We start from the raw sequence: 17,414 nt of genomic DNA, 5'->3' as shown, positions 1-17,414 counted from the left end.
GGCGTCGACGTCAGAACCTGTTCCGGGCGAGGAGGCTGTTCCGGGCTGTCCAGAGTGGAGCGCATCGACACCTCCTGAACAGAGGGTGAGCGGTCCTCTCGGTGCCGATGCCTGCTGGGTGCCGAATCCCTCGGCGACCCAGAGCTCTCGGTGCCGACATGGGGAGGAGACCGGTGTCGATGCTTCTTCGACTTCTTCCGAAGCATGTCACCGGAGCTCCCCGGCACCGACGAGGAGGACGTAGAATCCATCCGTCGCTTCCTCGGGGCCGAGACCGAAGAGGGTCGATCCCGGGGGGGCTATACCGCAGGAGCCCTCAGGGTAGGAGGAGACCCACCCGAAGGCTCACCGCCACCAGCAGGGGAATGGACAGCCCTCACCTGCACTCCTGACGATGCACCTCCGTCCGACGACATCAGCAGACGAAGTCTCGGTACCACCGACGTCGATGCAGTCGCCCGATGCCTCGGCGCCGATGCAGAGGTCCGATGCCTCGATGCAGTCGATGGAGCGGCAGCCAAGGAAGATGGTCCGGACGCTGACGACGTCGATGCACTCGATGCCTCCGGTGCCGATGTCGACGAAGAGCCCTAGAACAAAACGTTCCACTGGGCTAATCTCGCTACCTGAGTCCGCCTTTGTAACAGGGAACACAGACTGCAGTTCTGAGGGCGGTGCTGGGCCCCTAGACACTGAAGACACGCAGAGTGCCTATCAGTGAGCGAGATTACCCGGGCGCACTGGGTGCACTTCTTGAAGCCGCTGGAAGGCTTCGATGTCATGGGCGGAAAAATCACGCCGGCGAAATCAAAGGCCGAAATGGCGAAAATTGAAGCACCAAAATTTAAAGGGAGAAAAATCTCGACCGAGGACAAACTAGGCCTACCCCGACAACGAAAGAAAACTTACGGGGCAAAAGTTAAGAAAATTACGGGAAGGGCAGAAAACCCGAAAGGGTCTTCCGGAACACTTCCGGAGCGCTTCCCGAACTTTTTTAGAGAAAACAAGGAAAAAACACGTCGAAAAGGACGCGCGAGGTCGACTCTCTGGGGCACGAACGGCGTAACACGACCGTACCGAGCGCGGACGAAAGAAGACTGGCCGGCTCGAGCCGGTTTCGGGCGGGAAGACGGCCGCGCATGGGCGCGCGACTAGCAAAGGCCTTTGCTAGTAAACTTTCCGATGGAGGGGGCTGCCGAGGACGTCAACCCATCAGTGAGAACAAGCAGCCTGCTTGTCCTCGGAGAATACGCTGAAACCTTCTGCTCAGTGTGCTGCTGCGACTAGGAAAGCGAATAGAATGTTGGGTATTATTAGGAAAGGTATGGAAAACAGGTGTGAGGATGTTATAATGCCATTGTATCGCTCCATGGTGCAACGGCACCTTGAGTATTGTGTTCAATTCTGGTCGCTGAATCTCAAGAAAGATATAGTAGAATTGGAAAAGGTGCAGCGAAGGGCGACTAAAATGATAGTGGGGATGGGACGACTTCCCTATGAAGAAAGATTAAGGAGGCTAGGGCTATTCAGCTTGGAGAAGAGACGGCTGAGGGGAGACATGATAGAGGTATATAAAATAATGAGTGGAGTGGAACAGGTGGATGTGAAGCGTCTGTTCACGCTTTCCAAAAATACTAGGACTAGGGGGCATGCGATGAAACTACAGTGTAGTAAATTTAAAACAAATCGGAGAAAATGTTTCTTCACCCAATGTATAATTAAACTCTGGAATTCGTTGCCGGAGAAAGTGGTGAAGGCGGTTAGCTTAGCAGAGTTTAAAAAGGGGTTGGACGGTTTCCTAAAGGACAAGTCCATAAACCACTACTAAATGGAATCCACAATTCCAGGAATAACATGTATAGAATGTTTGTACGTTTGGGAAGCTTGCCAGGTGCCCTTGGCCTGGATTGCCCGCTGTCGTGGACAGGATGCTGGGCTCGATGGACCCTTGGTCTTTTCCCAGTATGGCATTACTTATGTACTTATTGTTATTCAAGGAATCACTCCTAACCGGTTAAATAACATTTAAAAGCCATTGTTGAGATCACTGTCGTCAAGGAACAAGCCTTTATCCCCTGAAGCAGTTGTCGCAAAACAAGGATTCCTTGTCAGGTGTGAAGTGAGACAGCTGTGCAACAGATGGATTACAAGTAGAGAATGACATTTGTCTGCTGAAAGTCATTTGGTCATCCCTCCTCCATCTATCCATATCCAGCAATTCTCCTCTCTCCCCTCCATGTCCAGCAATTAATCCTCTCTCCCTAGGCCCTGTCCTCCCATCCATGTCCATCCTTGTCCTCTCTTCACTTCCGTCTTCCATCTATCCATATCCAGCAATTCTCCTCCCTCCCCTCCATGTCCAGCAATTAATCCTCTCTCCCTGGGCCCTGCCCTGCCCTCCCATCCATGTCCATCCTTGTTCCTCTCTCCCCTTCCCTCCTCCATCTATCCATATCCAGCAATTCTCCTCCCTCCCCTCCATGTCCAGCAATTAATCCTCTCTTCCTGGGCCCTGCCCTCCCATCCATGTCCATCGATCAACTCTCCCCATCCCTCCCGCTCTCTTCTCTGTTCTGTTTCAACTCTTCTAGTAATATTTAAATTTACTTCCGTTGCAGCTGCACAGCGTCAGTGAAAGCGCTGACGTCTCTCCACCAGCCTCCCCAAATATAACTTAACTGAAAAGTCTTCAATGCATGGATGCAGCCCAACCAGCACCAGATGAAAAACCCAACAAGGGGCCCCTCATTTCGCTGACAAAATGAGGGGCCCCTTGTTGGGTTTTTAATCTGGTGCCAGTTGGACTGTGTGCATGCATTGAAGACTTTTCAGTTGTTATATTTATTTGCTATATAAGATATGTTTATTTGTGTTTGAGACCATTCCTTCCAGTACCATTGTTTCTGTCTTTTGCACTCACACTGGCTAGTAGTGACTGTTTGTTGACATACTGTGTGACTGTTCACATTTTTGTGGTGGAGTTTTTTTATGCCGTTCGACTTTTTTCTCCATCTCTATTACATTTTGTGCTAGTGACAGAGAATGGAGTAGCAGCATAATGCTTATTGCAGTAGACTGAGATCCTGGGGAACTGGGTCCAATACCCACTGCAGCTCCTTGTGAGTCTAGGCAAGTTAACCGTCTATTGCCCCAGGTACAAAAAAAAAACTGTGAGCCCACTAGGGATAGAGAAAGCACCTGCATAACAGACCTGCATACATCTAGTAACACTACAGAAATGATTAGTAGTAGTAGTGATAGTTTCTACTGAAGTCCCTGTTGTTGAGACTTTGTCTTGGAGAGGGCGTTTAGCTTTAAGGCTCTACTCACAGACCTTTTCTTTTTCTCTTGTTTGTGTGTTTTTAAGCACTAGATTTGGTTTTGTGTAGTGGTCACATGTATGTCAGCAAGTTCAGCAGAGCATTTTGAATTATTTTGTAGCTGGCCCTGCTCCCTCTGTGGATATTATATATTAAACACTGCTATATCAGTAAATAATAGGCACAACAGAAAGATGAAGCAACAATATAGCGAATGCTACATACCTGTAGAAGGTATTCTCCGAGGACAGCAGGCTGATTGTTCTCACTGATGGGTGACGTCCACGGCAGCCCCTCCAATCGGAATCTTCACTAGCAAAAGCCTTTGCTAGCCCTCGCGCGCCGATGCTCACCGCGCATGCGCGGCCGTCTTCCCGCCCGAAACCGGCTTGTGCCGGCCAGTCTCATATGTAGCAAGACAAAGACAAGGGAAGACACAACTCCAAAGGGGAGGCGGGCGGGTTTGTGAGAACAATCAGCCTGCTGTCCTCGGAGAATACCTTCTACAGGTATGTAGCATTCGCTTTCTCCGAGGACAAGCAGGCTGCTTGTTCTCACTGATGGGGTATCCCTAGCCCCCAGGCTCACTCAAAACAACAACCATGGTCAATTGGACCTCGCAACGGCGAGGACATAACTGAGATTGACCTAAAAAATTTACCAACTAACTGAGAGTGCAGCCTGGAACAGAACAAACAGGGCCCTCGGGGGGTGGAGTTGGATCCTAAAGCCCAAACAGGTTCTGAAGAACTGACTGCCCGAACCGACTGTCGCGTCGGGTATCCTGCTGCAGGCAGTAATGAGATGTGAATGTGTGGACAGATGACCACGTCGCAGCTTTGCAAATTTCTTCAATAGAGGCTGACTTCAAGTGGGCTACCGACGCTGCCATGGCTCTAACATTATGAGCCGTGACATGACCCTCAAGAGCCAGCCCAGCCTGGGCGTAAGTGAAGGAAATGCAATCTGCTAGCCAATTGGATATGGTGCGTTTCCCCACAGCCACTCCCCTCCTATTGGGATCAAAAGAAACAAGCAATTGGGCGGACTGTCTGTTGGGCTGTGTCCGCTCCAGGTAGAAGGCCAATGCTCTCTTGCAGTCCAATGTGTGCAGCTGACGTTCAGCAGGGCAGGAATGAGGACGGGGAAAGAATGTTGGCAAGACAATTGACTGGTTCAGATGGAACTCCGACACGACCTTTGGCAAGAACTTAGGGTGAGTGCAGAGGACTACTCTGTTATGATGGAATTTGGTGTAAGGGGCCTGGGCTACCAGGGCCTGAAGCTCACTGACTCTACGAGCTGAAGTAACTGCCACCAAGAAAATGACCTTCCAGGTCAAGTACTTCAGATGGCATGAATTCAGTGGCTCAAAAGGAGGCTTCATCAGCTGGGTGAGAACGACATTGAGATCCCATGACACTGTAGGAGGCTTGACAGGGGGCTTTGACAAAAGCAAACCTCTCATGAAGCGAACAACTAAAGGCTGTCCTGAGATCGGCTTACCTTCCACACGGTAATGGTATGCACTGATTGCACTAAGGTGAACCCTTACGGAATTGGTCTTAAGACCAGACTCAGACAAGTGCAGAAGGTATTCAAGCAGGGTCTGTGTAGGACAAGATCGAGGATCTAGGGCCTTGCTGTCACACCAGACGGCAAACCTCCTCCATAGAAAGAAGTAACTCCTCTTAGTGGAATCTTTCCTGGAAGCAAGCAAGATACGGGAGACACCCTCTGACAGACCCAAAGAGGCAAAGTCTACGCTCTCAACATCCAGGCCGTGAGAGCCAGGGACCGGAGGCTGGGATGCAGAAGCGCCCCTTCGTCCTGCGTGATGAGGGTCGGAAAACACTCCAATCTCCACGGTTCTTCGGAGGACAACTCCAGAAGAAGAGGGAACCAGATCTGATGCGGCCAAAAAGGAGCAATCAGAATCATGGTGCCTCGGTCTTGCTTGAGTTTCAACAAAGTCTTCCCCACCAGAGGTATGGGAGGATAAGCATACAGCAGACCCTCCCCCCAATCCAGGAGGAAGGCATCCAATGCCAGTCTGCCGTGGGCCTGAAGCATGGAACAGAACTGAGGGACTTTGTGGTTGGCTCGAGATGCGAAGAGATCTACCAGGGGGGTGCCCCACACCTGGAAGATCTGTCGCACTACACGGGAATTGAGCGACCACTCATGAGGTTGCATAATCCTGCTCAACCTGTCGGCCAGACTGTTGTTTACGCCTGCCAGATATGTGGCTTGGAGCACCATGCCGTGACGGCGAGCCCAGAGCCACATGCTGACGGCTTCCTGACACAGGGGGCGAGATCCGGTGCCCCCCTGCTTGTTGATGTAATACATGGCAACCTGGTTGTCTGTTTGAATTTGGATAATTTGGTGGGACAGCCGATCTCTGAAAGCCTTCAGAGCGTTCCAGATCGCTCGTAACTCCAGAAGATTGATCTGTAGATCGCGTTCCTGGAGGGACCAGCTTCCTTGGGTGTGAAGCCCATCGACATGAGCTCCTCATCCCAGGAGAGACGCATCCGTGGTCAGCACTTTTTGTGGCTGAGGAATTTGGAAAGGACGTCCCAGAGTCAAATTGGACCAAATCGTCCACCAATACAGGGATTCGAGAAAACTCGTGGACAGGTGGATCACGTCTTCTAGATCCCCAGCAGCCTGAAACCACTGGGAAGCTAGGGTCCATTGAGCAGATCTCATGTGAAGGCTGGCCATGGGAGTCACATGAACTGTGGAGGCCATGTGGCCCAGCAATCTCAACATCTGCCGAGCTGTGATCTGCTGGGACGCTCGCACCCGCGAGACGAGGGACAACAAGTTGTTGGCTCTCGCCTCTGGGAGATAGGCGCGAGCCGTCCGAGAATCCAGCAGAGCTCCTATGAATTTGAGTCTCTGCGCTGGGAGAAGATGGGACTTTGGGTAATTTATCACAAACCCTAGTAGCTCCAGGAGGCGAATAGTCATCTGCATGGACTGCAGGGCTCCTGCCTCGGACGTGTTCTTCACCAGCCAATCGTCGAGATATGGGAACACGTGCACCCCCAGCCTGCGAAGTGCTGCTGCTACTACAGCCAAGCACTTTGTGAACACCCTGGGCGCAGAGGCGAGCCCAAAGGGTAGCACACAGTACTGGAAGTGACGTGTGCCCAGCTGAAATCGCAGATACTGTCTGTGAGCTGGCAGTATCGGGATGTGTGTGTAGGCATCCTTCAAGTCCAGAGAGCATAGCCAATCGTTTTCCTGAATCATGGGAAGTAGGGTGCCCAGGGAAAGCATCCTGAACTTTTCTTTGACCAGATATTTGTTCAGGGCCCTTAGGTCTATGATGGGACGCATCCCCCCTGTTTTCTTTTCCACAAGGAAGTACCTGGAATAGAATCCCAGCCCTTCTTGCCCGGATGGCACGGGCTCGACCGCATTGGCGCTGAGAAGGGCGGAGAGTTCCTCTGCAAGTACCTGCTTGTGCTGGAAGCTGTAAGACTGAGCTCCCGGTGGGCAATTTGGAGGTTTTGAGGCCAAATTGAGGGTGTATCCTTGCCGGACTATTTGGAGAACCCACTGATCGAAGGTTATGAGAGGCCACCTTTGGTGAAAAGCTTTCAACCTCCCTCCGACTGGCAGGTCGCCCGGCACTGACACTTGGATGTCGGCTATGCTCTGCTGGAGCCAGTCAAAAGCTCGCCCCTTGCTTTTGCTGGGGAGCCGAGGGGCCTTGCTGAGGCTGACGAGAGCGAGCGCGCTGGGGCTTAGCCTGGGCCGCAGGCTGTCGAGAAGGAGGATTGTACCTACGCTTGCCAGAAGAGTAGGGAACAGTCTTCCTTCCCCCAAAAAATCTTCTACCTGTAGAGGTAGAGGCTGAAGGCTGCCGGCGGGAGAACTTGTAGAATGCGGTGTCCCGCTGGTGGAGCTGCTCTACCACCTGTTCGACTTTCTCTCCAAAAATGTTATCCGCACGGCAAGGCGAGTCCGCAATCCGCTGCTGGATTCTATTCTCCAGGTCGGAGGCACGCAGCCATGAAAGCCTGCGCATCACCACACCTTGAGCAGCGGCCCTGGACGCAACATCAAAGGTGTTATACACCCCTCTGGCCAGGAATTTTCTGCACGCCTTCAGCTGCCTGACCACCTCCTGAAAAGGCTTGGCTTGCTCAGGGGGGAGCGCATCAACCAAGCCCGCCAACTGCCACACATTGTTCCGCATGTGTATGCTCGTGTAGAGCTGGTAAGACTGAATTTTGGCCACGAGCATAGAAGAATGGTAGGCCTTCCTCCCAAAGGAGTCTAAGGTTCTAGAGTCCTTGCCCGGGGGCGCCGAAGCATGCTCCCTAGAACTCTTAGCCTTCTTTAGGGCCAGATCCACAACTCCAGAATCATGAGGCAACTAGGTGCGCATCAGATCTGGGTCCCCATGGATCCGGTACTGGGACTCGATCTTCTTGGGGATGTGGGGATTAGTTAAAGGCTAGGTCCAGTTCGCCAGCAATGTCTTTTTGAGGACATGGTGCAGGGGAACAGTGGACGCTTCCTTAGGTGGAGAAGGATAGTCCAGGAGCTCAAACATTTCAGCCCTGGGCTCGTCCTCCACAACCACCGGGAAGGGGATGGCCGTAGACATCTCCCGGACAAAGGAAGCAAAAGACAGACTCTCAGGAGGAGAAAGCTGCCTTTCAGGAGAGGGAGTGGGATCGGAAGGAAGACCCTCAGACTCCTCGTCAGAGAAATATCTGGGGTCTTCTTCCTCTTCCCACGAGGCCTCACCCTCGGTGTCAGACACAAGTTCACGGACCTGTGTCTGCAACCGTGCCCGACTCGACTCCGTGGAGCCACGTCCACGATGGGGGCGTCGAGAGGTAGACTCCCTCGCCCGCATCGGCGAAGCTCCCTCCGCCGACGTAGTCGGGGAGCCTTCCTGGGAGGCGACGGCAGCCGGTACCGCACGCGGTACCGACGCCGGAGACCTCACCTCGGGCGATGGGCCAGCCGGCGGCACGCTCAACGGTACCGGAGGCGCAAGCACCGCCGGTACCGGAGGGGTAGGGCGCAACAGCTCTCCCAGAATCTCTGGGAGAACGGCCCGGAGGCTCTCGTTCAGAGCGGCTGCAGAGAAAGGCATGGAAGTCGATGCAGGCGTCGACGTCAGAACCTGTTCCGGGCGTGGAGGCTGTTCCGGGCTGTCCAGAGTGGAGCGCATCGACACCTCCTGAACAGAGGGTGAGCGGTCCTCTCGGCGCCGATGCCTGCTGGGTGCCGACTCCTTCGGCGACCCAGAGCTCTCGGTACCGACATGGGAAGGGGACCGGTGACGATGCTTCTTCGACTTCTTGCGAAGCATGTCACCGGAGCTTCCCGGTACCGACGAGGAGGACGTAGAATCCAGCCGTCGCTTCCTCGGGGCCGAGACCGAAGAAGGTCGGTCTCGGGGGGGCTGTACCACAGGAGCCCTCAGGGTAGGGGGAGACCCACCCAAAGGCTCACCGCCACCAGCAGGGGAATGGACAGCCCTCACCTGCACTCCAGACGAAGCACCACCGTCCGACGACATCAGCAGACGAGGTCCCGGTACCACCGACGTCGATGCAGCTGCCCGATGTCTCGGCGCCGATGCAGAGGGCCGATGCCTCGATGCACTGGCCGCCGAGGATGAAGGTCTGGACGCTGAAGACGTCGATGCACTCAATACCCCCGGTGCCGATGCCGACGAAGAGCCCGAGAACAAAATGTTCCACTGGGCTAACCTCGCTACCTGAGTCAGCCTTTGCAAAAGGGAACACAGACTACAGGCCTGAGGGCGGTGCCCAGCCCCCAGACACTGAAGACACGACGCGTGCCTGTCAGTGAGCGAGATTACCCGGGCGCACTGGGTGCACTTCTTGAAGCCGCTGGAAGGCTTCGATGTCATGGACGGAAAAATCACGCCGGCGAAATCGAAAGACGAAATGGCGAAATTTGGCACTAGAAAAATAGGAAATTTCGACCGGGGCCTAAGTAAGGCCTACCCCGACGATGAAAGAAAACTTAGCGGGGCGAAAAAACTCGAAGTAGAGGAAGGAAAAACCAAAAGAGGTTAAGCCAAACAATTTTTAGGAGTTTCTACAGAAAACGAGTCGAAAAACGACGCGCGAGGTCGACTTTTTCGGGGCATGAACGGTAAACACAACCGTACCGAGCGCGGAGAAAAGAAGACTGGCCGGCACAAGCCGGTTTCGGGCGGGAAGACGGCCGCGCATGCGCGGTGCGCATCGGCGCGCGAGGGCTAGCAAAGGCTTTTGCTAGTGAAGATTCCGATTGGAGGGGCTGCCGTGGACGTCACCCATCAGTGAGAACAAGCAGCCTGCTTGTCCTCGAAGAAATAAATTATCAATCTAACTATATTAAGGAGTAGTTCCTGTCCATATAAAGATAAAGAAATCACACCCCAAACACTGCCAAGGTTTACAATCCGCTACAGTAAGAGGATTCAGACAGCCCAACACTCTCTAAGAACAGATTACCTTACTTCTGTGTGACCTCCAATGACAGAGCAGGCTCCTGTCAAGGTTCCTGACACACAATAGGCAGGTAAAGGGGAAAATGAAGTTACACAGTAATTACCCTCATAGAATGGTCTTTACCAGTGTAGTGAAGTATAAAATAATAAACAAATAAATCCTGGCCCTTGGGGTCCATCCAGCCACTCTGGTTTTCAGAATATCCAAGGTGTATATGTATGCAATAGATCTGCATACACTGGATCCAAATCTTATGCATATTCACTGTAGATATCCTGAAAACCAGACTAGCTGAGTAAACCTGAATGACTTGATTGGGAAACAATGTGGAAGCAGACCACTGCAGGTTTTCCTGCTTCAATGTAAAAACTAGCAGACAACTATGCCGCTTTATTAAAAAAATATACAGACTCTGCCAGTTTTCTTGTTTTACATATTTCTATTGGCTCAAACCAAGAGAAGTGGCAGACACACAGGTCATTGCATACTCATTCATTCATGAAAGAACATAAAACAAATATGCAATAACCGGAAGTTACACATTCTGTTTACGCAACACAGGGCAAAGCTGAGGTTGGATAATTAGAGGGATATTTTTCTCTCCAGGATGTACATTTTTATTTTAATGTTCACAATTTATTGGCATTAGCAGGAGCAGCACAGCTTGCCTGGAAACCAACTGGCAGTGGTTCAGAGTTTTCAGTACACAGGGCTCAGATGACACAAAAAGGGTACATACACCATACTCTGACACACAGAAAAGGTGCAAAAATGTAACAAGGAAAGTCTCAATGAAAAGTTACATTTGTATGTGATGAAAATATGATTTATTAGTGCTATGCTTACAAAATTACACACATACTACTATGTAAACAAGAAAATTTAAGAAAATGTTAACAGTATTTGTATACTATATTGGAACAATAAGATTTTTGGAAGAAGAATGCATTCATCTACCTACTATTACACTATAATATACAATTACAGAACTGTAGTATTATATTAATATGTTATATACTTATTGAACATAATTGTGAATACCAAAGCACATTGACTGAAAAATATATTTCAAATGTTATCAAATATATGCTGTTCTTCAACATTAAATATTCAAAATGATATCAACATTTGAACATGCTACAATTATCTTTATGGTATGTTACCTTATAGAGAACAGAGGGTCTCTAAACTTATTTCTTTAAAGAATCAGAAAAAGTGCTACCTAGAAATCAGAGAGAAGGCACACATCTATGTATATTTTCTGTTTCTATTTTCTAGGGTTGTTGACAGTTTTTCAGCAAATATGACCAAAATGATATTGCATTCACTATACAGTTCTTGGTACCACTGCTGTGTTTATCATCAGTATTTAGTACTAAAGTAGATGCTTTCTAAAGCTTTTATTAGAGCAATAATTTCTGAAGAAAGGTGAATTTTCTGCATGTGAGAGGCCCAAGCTAAGGATATTAAGAGGGGCATTTTCGATAAAACATCTAAGTCCAATTTTGGACATTGTGCTAGAAATGTCCAAAACTTGAGTGGTGAACATAGCCATTTTGGAAGCTGAAAAACATCTTTTTGGTTCAAAAATTGTCTTTTTCTTAGACATTTCGTGCTCTGGTTTTTTTTTTTTTTTTTTTGGGGGGGGGGCATTTTGGACAACAAAATGTCCAAAAGAAAAATGCCCAAAAACCAGCCACTGGGATGTTGTCTGGGGGCCATCATTCTTAATAGACTAGCCACACAGACATTCAAGCAGAGTAGTAGGACACCCTAGGGGGCACTGCAGTGGACTTCACATAAAAGGTCTCAGGTACACATTTCACCACAACCCCTTATATTGTATGGAGAGCCCTCCAGGAGCAGAAAAATACCTACTGTACCTCACTGTACACCACAATAGCTCTCAAGCTTGCAAGTGTCACCAATATGTAGGTATAGTAGATATTTAGTATATTTTGGAGGGCTCACATTTTCCACCACTAGTGTACTTGATAGAGTAAGATATACAGTGGTGGAAATAAGTATTTGATCCCTTGCTGATTTTGTAAGTGTGCCCACTGACAAAGACATGAGCAGCCCATAATTGAAGGGTAGGTTATTGGTAACAGTGAGAGATAGCACATCACAAATTAAATCCGGAAAATCACATTGTGGAAAGTATATGAATTTATTTGCATTCTGCAGAGGGAAATAAGTATTTGATCCCCCACCAACCAGTAAGAGATCTGGCCCCTACAGACCAGGTAGATGCTCCAAATCAACTCGTTACCTGCATGACAGACAGCTGTCGGCAATGGTCACCTGTATGAAAGACACCTGTCCACAGACTCAGTGAATCAGTCAGACTCTAACCTCTACAAAATGGCCAAGAGCAAGGAGCTGTCTAAGGATGTCAGGGACAAGATCATACACCTGCACAAGGCTGGAATGGGCTACAAAACCATCAGTAAGACGCTGGGCGAGAAGGAGACAACTGTTGGTGCCATAGTAAGAAAATGGAAGAAGTACAAAATGACTGTCAATCGACAAAGATCTGGGGCTCCACGCAAAATCTCACCTCGTGGGGTATCCTTGATCATGAGGAAGGTTAGAAATCAGCCTACAACTACAAGGGGGGAACTTGTCAATGATCTCAAGGCAGCTGGGACCACTGTCACCACGAAAACCATTGGTAACACATTACGACATAACGGATTGCAATCCTGCAGTGCCCGCAAGGTCCCCCTGCTCCGGAAGGCACATGTGACGGCCCGTCTGAAGTTTGCCAGTGAACACCTGGATGATGCCGAGAGTGATTGGGAGAAGGTGCTGTGGTCAGATGAGACAAAAATTGAGCTCTTTGGCATGAACTCAACTCGCCGTGTTTGGAGGAAGAGAAATGCTGCCTATGACCCAAAGAACACTGTCCCCACTGTCAAGCATGGAGGTGGAAATGTTATGTTTTGGGGGTGTTTCTCTGCTAAGGGCACAGGACTACTTCACCGCATCAATGAATGGAGAATGGATGGGGCCATGTACCGTACAATTCTGAGTGACAACCTCCTTCCCTCCGCCAGGGCCTTAAAAATGGGTCGTGGCTGGGTCTTCCAGCACGACAATGACCCAAAACATACAGCCAAGGCAACAAAGGAGTGGCTCAGGAAGAAGCACATTAGGGTCATGGAGTGGCCTAGCCAGTCACCAGACCTTAATCCCATTGAAAACTTATGGAGGGAGCTGAAGCTGCGAGTTGCCAAGCGACAGCCCAGAACTCTTAATGATTTAGAGATGATCTGCAAAGAGGAGTGGACCAAAATTCCTCCTGACATGTGTGCAAACCTCATCATCAACTACAGAAGACGTCTGACCGCTGTGCTTGCCAACAAGGGTTTTGCCACCAAGTATTAGGTCTTGTTTGCCAGAGGGATTAAATACTTATTTCCCTCTGCAGAATGCAAATAAATTCATATACTTTCCACAATGTGATTTTCCGGATTTAATTTGTGATGTGCTATCTCTCACTGTTACCAATAACCTACCTTTCAATTATGGGCTGCTCATGTCTTTGTCAGTGGGCAAACTTACAAAATCAGCAAGGGATCAAATACTTATTTCCACCACTGTAAGCCTGGATCCCCTTCTCTACAGTCCAACTGAACTGACCACTAGGCTTCACCTGGGACCTGCTTGCTGCTCTAATAGGAATGACCATAATATGTCATAGATTCTGGTATGTACTATCACATCTTAGGAGGCTGGGAGGAAATCAGTGACCACAGGGGGAGTAAGGGAGATTTTGCCTTAATCCTTCTGGTGGTCATTTGGTCATTTAGAGCACCTTTTGGTCACTTAGTAATGATTGAAACAGGTCTAGCTACAAACATCTTAACTTTGGCCCTAGATATTTTCATTTTGCTTCATTACTGCAGAAAAGAATCTATCTATTGGGGCCGCTCATGTCCCACCCAAAACATGGCCCCTTTAAATTTGGCTGAACTGTGGAGCAAAACATCTAAATCGAGGTGTTGAAATCACAACTTGGACATTTTTGAGCAAAAAATATCCTTCTGCCACCTTATGAAATTTTTCTGTTTTGAAAATGAACTCCTAAGGCTCTTTTAACTAAAGATCAACAAATGTCAGATCAGGACATCGCTGCTTCTAATGTAAGGTCTAACTTTGTTAGCACTGAAAAATCAGAATTACCAGCCTTTGTTGCCCATTAATGCTTGCTGTCTGCTAAGTTAGAATGCACAATCCTTGTCCAAGCATTATCACCACACCATCTCATCTTCATAACCAAACTATAAAAACATTTACAAGTGATTTTTGTGCTGTTCCGGGTGCGAATCTGAAAAACAAAGCTGAAGAGCTAGGGCTTTCAACCAGTGCAGCAGTTCTTCAAAATTGGTCTTACAGAACTTCACTGTTACTATTACATAACAACAAAAAAAAACAAGAATATCAGTGCTAGATATCACACTGACCCACAATGAATCAGACTTCTAGTAACCATGTGTTTCCAGTAATCTGAAGTCATTTCAAAATATACCTTTCAGTCTGGATTTCAATAAAATATTGACATGTCAGTGGTGGCCACAACCCTTCAAACCACAATCACACGCCACTGATTAGAGGCCACAAAAATAATGCATAAAGAAAAAAACACTAACAAAATTATTGAGCTTTACAAGAATCCAAATAGTTTTTTCACCACTAATGTAAAAACAAATATGCAAACTAAGCTGCGCTAAAAAGTGGCCTGACTAGCGCATGGGTTTCCCATGCGCTGATGCCACATTTAGCACAGTTGTTAAGTGGCCATATTTTCCATTTTAGCAATAATGGCCACGCATTAATTCTCTCATTAGTGTGTCAGCCTTTAACTACACCTATCTGGTAGGCGGTAAGGGCTCACGCGCTAATCAGTTAGCACATGGTGATGTAGCTGCACTAACTGATTAGTGCTGGGCACGCCTACTTTCCACCCACAAACAAATCCCCACCACTAAAAGATAACATTTCTTTTTTAGCACATGGAAAGCAAGCACAGATGCCCAAACTATCGCAGAACGTCTGAGCACGCCAGCCCGCGATAGTGATTGGTAACCTGTGGTAAGTACATGTTGGTGCTTAATACAGCTTAGTAAAAGGGCCCCATAATAATCAATGAAGAATATGGTCTTTACAGGTTTCAAGAAAGAAGAACATTGCAGCTTTTTGTCTTATAGTTTGTAATATCATTAAAGCCACTCAGTTGGGTAATTAAATTAACCTGAGAAAAAGCTTCATTATAAAACTGAAGCTAACTACTATTAGCACCCATATGATGCAACTAGTTCTCAATAGAAATCCTTGCATATTGTCCAAAAATATTCCCTTATTCTCCAGGAATCTCTAGAAAAAATTGTTTTTAAGAGAACTATAAACACCAATAATCTGTTAGGAAGTTTAATACACCCACAAAAAGTCATTTGAAACATGTTTATCCTAACAAGAAAACAAGAAAATATCACAGATACGCAACCACCTTAGCAAAAAGCAGTTTTACATTTCAAACTGGTCAGAGATGAAACTTTCACAGGGACCAAATATATATTAAGATTATCAGCTCATGTTTGCCTTTCCGTAGTCACTAAAATTAGTAGCTTTCGCTTTTCCTGTACAGATTGCTTTACACTTACACATCTAATATCAGTTTTGTATGTACTAGCAAAGCCTCTTGGCACCCGATCGATTTTAAGAATTGAAGGAATACCGTACAAAAATTAGAAACTTCACTTGTAGTGCACTAGTAAGAATCTGCCCGAAAGCAGCAGACACCAGAAGGCTGGACTAGATGGGCGGCGGAGCCTCGTGTGGACAGCTCCGTGGTGCTGAAGCCGCTGAGCCAGCACACCTCGTATTGTGTGGGCTTTCCTGGGCTCGGTATCCAGCCTCCTCCCGATCCCCGGGAAACAGAGAAAGACTGACAGGTTTGCAGGGGGTAAAGGGGGACAGAGAAGATGGCGGAGGTGGCTGCAAAGCCATCCTCAGCCTAGCAGGCGCAGGCCTGGACACCCAAGCAGCTCTCACCCTTCACGAAACCGGCGAGGCGCGGCAGACTCCCCACCAGGCCAACCGGCTTCTTCCCCACCCCTTCCCTGTAGCCGCTCGCGCACCTGGAGAGCAGCTCCGGGTTGCAGCCATGTTAGATTTCTGGCCCCAAGCCGTCCCTCCTCTCCCCTCACGGAAAGCGGGGGCGGGATGGGGGGGAACACCGAAGAGAATATACCGGTGGAGGCTCCAGGGGTCTTAACATGACAGTCACCGGCAGAGACTTACTTGAGCACGGATTGCTCCTTCTCCTCTTCTTTCTTCTGCCGGTCCATGACAGCCAGGATGATCTTGCGCTCCTCTTCGGTGAGGTGGCTCAGGTCGGGCACGTCGGGCGGGGGCGGCTGGGCAGCGGCGACGGCGGGGCCGCCCCGGGGCCCGAGGGGAGCCGACATGTCGGGCGCCGGGTAGCGGCGCTCGGGTAACACTGCGCCTCAGCTGCCCTCCCTCCCCCCACCCACGGCGGAGCTTCTTCAGCGGGGCGGACAGGGCCCAGGGCGACTCCGGCACGAGGCGGGGGCTAGGGGGGCGCGCTCCGTCCCCGCGGCTTTTCGGGCGCTGCTCGGGTACCCGCCAGACATTCCCGCTCCCGCAGTCCCGTGTGAGCGGGGCAGTTTCCCCCGCGGGCTCCCTGTCAAGGGGGTGAACGTTGAAATAAGGGGAAGCGGCGACGGTGGCGATAGCAACACTACTAACGGCGACGGCAGCGCGGACAGTGTGTGAGCCGAGAGACAAGCAGTGCGCATGCGCGTGTCACTGGCAGGGGCTGTGCGCGAGGAGGGGGGGGGGGGAGGAGGAGGAGTTCGTCGACGAGCCGCAGGCGGAGGAAGGAGAGAAAGTGTGGAAGCGAGCAAGGACAGACAAATGGAATGAGTACGGACGGGAAGACAGAGGGGCGGGGCCAGTGGGAAGCACTGCAACAGGTTCGATTTGGTTCCTATTACCATGTTTCTACATGGGAAGTATTATTTTACTACACACTACCGGCTCTGTAGGTGCTTGAGCACCCCCAATATTGGGAGAATTGCTTGTATGTGTCCGGGAAGGAGTTATTTTCATTGGGCTTAGCATCCCCAATAATCCTGAAAAGGTGGCGGGGCAAATGTGATGAAGGGTATGTGGTGGTGCAAGAGCTTTGGGCATCCTAGGCGAACCTTCAGCCTTAACCCCCCCCCCCCCCCCCCCCCCCACACACACACACACACACAATAATTTTCGAGTTCTTAGCCCTTGATAATTAAACTCTACATCATCCTACAACAATCCTATAAAAACACAAAATTACACCTCATACTTGTTAAAGTTTATTTTATACACACTCTCTCTCTCTCTCTCTCTCTCTCTCTCATAGATATAACGAGGGGGATTTCCAAAAGCCATTTACCTAGGTAAATGGGCTACTTGTGCCCCTGGTCTCTCTCTCTCCCCCTCCCCCCAATTGTGTGTAAAAGTATAGGCTGATGGTTCTTTGAGTTTGTGTGGATGCCATGTTTTATTGTTTTGCTTTGATTGC

General features: G+C 49.4%; 1 protein-coding gene across 21 annotated transcripts in view; it reads right to left on the bottom strand.

The window, feature by feature from the left end:
* The window catches only part of RIMS2 (regulating synaptic membrane exocytosis 2), a 1,685,778-nt gene extending 1,669,482 nt beyond the window's left edge, over positions 1–16,296 (bottom strand). For all 21 annotated transcript variants that reach the window (XM_030217702.1, XM_030217600.1, XM_030217677.1 and 18 more), the window contains exon 1: positions 16,130–16,296. In XM_030217702.1, coding sequence (XP_030073562.1) covers positions 16,130–16,296 — 167 coding nt within the window. The remainder of the gene's footprint in view (positions 1–16,129) is intronic.
* Between the last annotated feature and the right edge of the window lie 1,118 nt (positions 16,297–17,414).

The sequence above is a fragment of the Microcaecilia unicolor genome, chromosome 1 (assembly GCF_901765095.1).
Source record: "Microcaecilia unicolor chromosome 1, aMicUni1.1, whole genome shotgun sequence".
Classification (NCBI taxonomy): Eukaryota; Metazoa; Chordata; class Amphibia; order Gymnophiona; family Siphonopidae; genus Microcaecilia; species Microcaecilia unicolor.
This window is presented reverse-complemented; position numbering and strand designations above follow the sequence as displayed.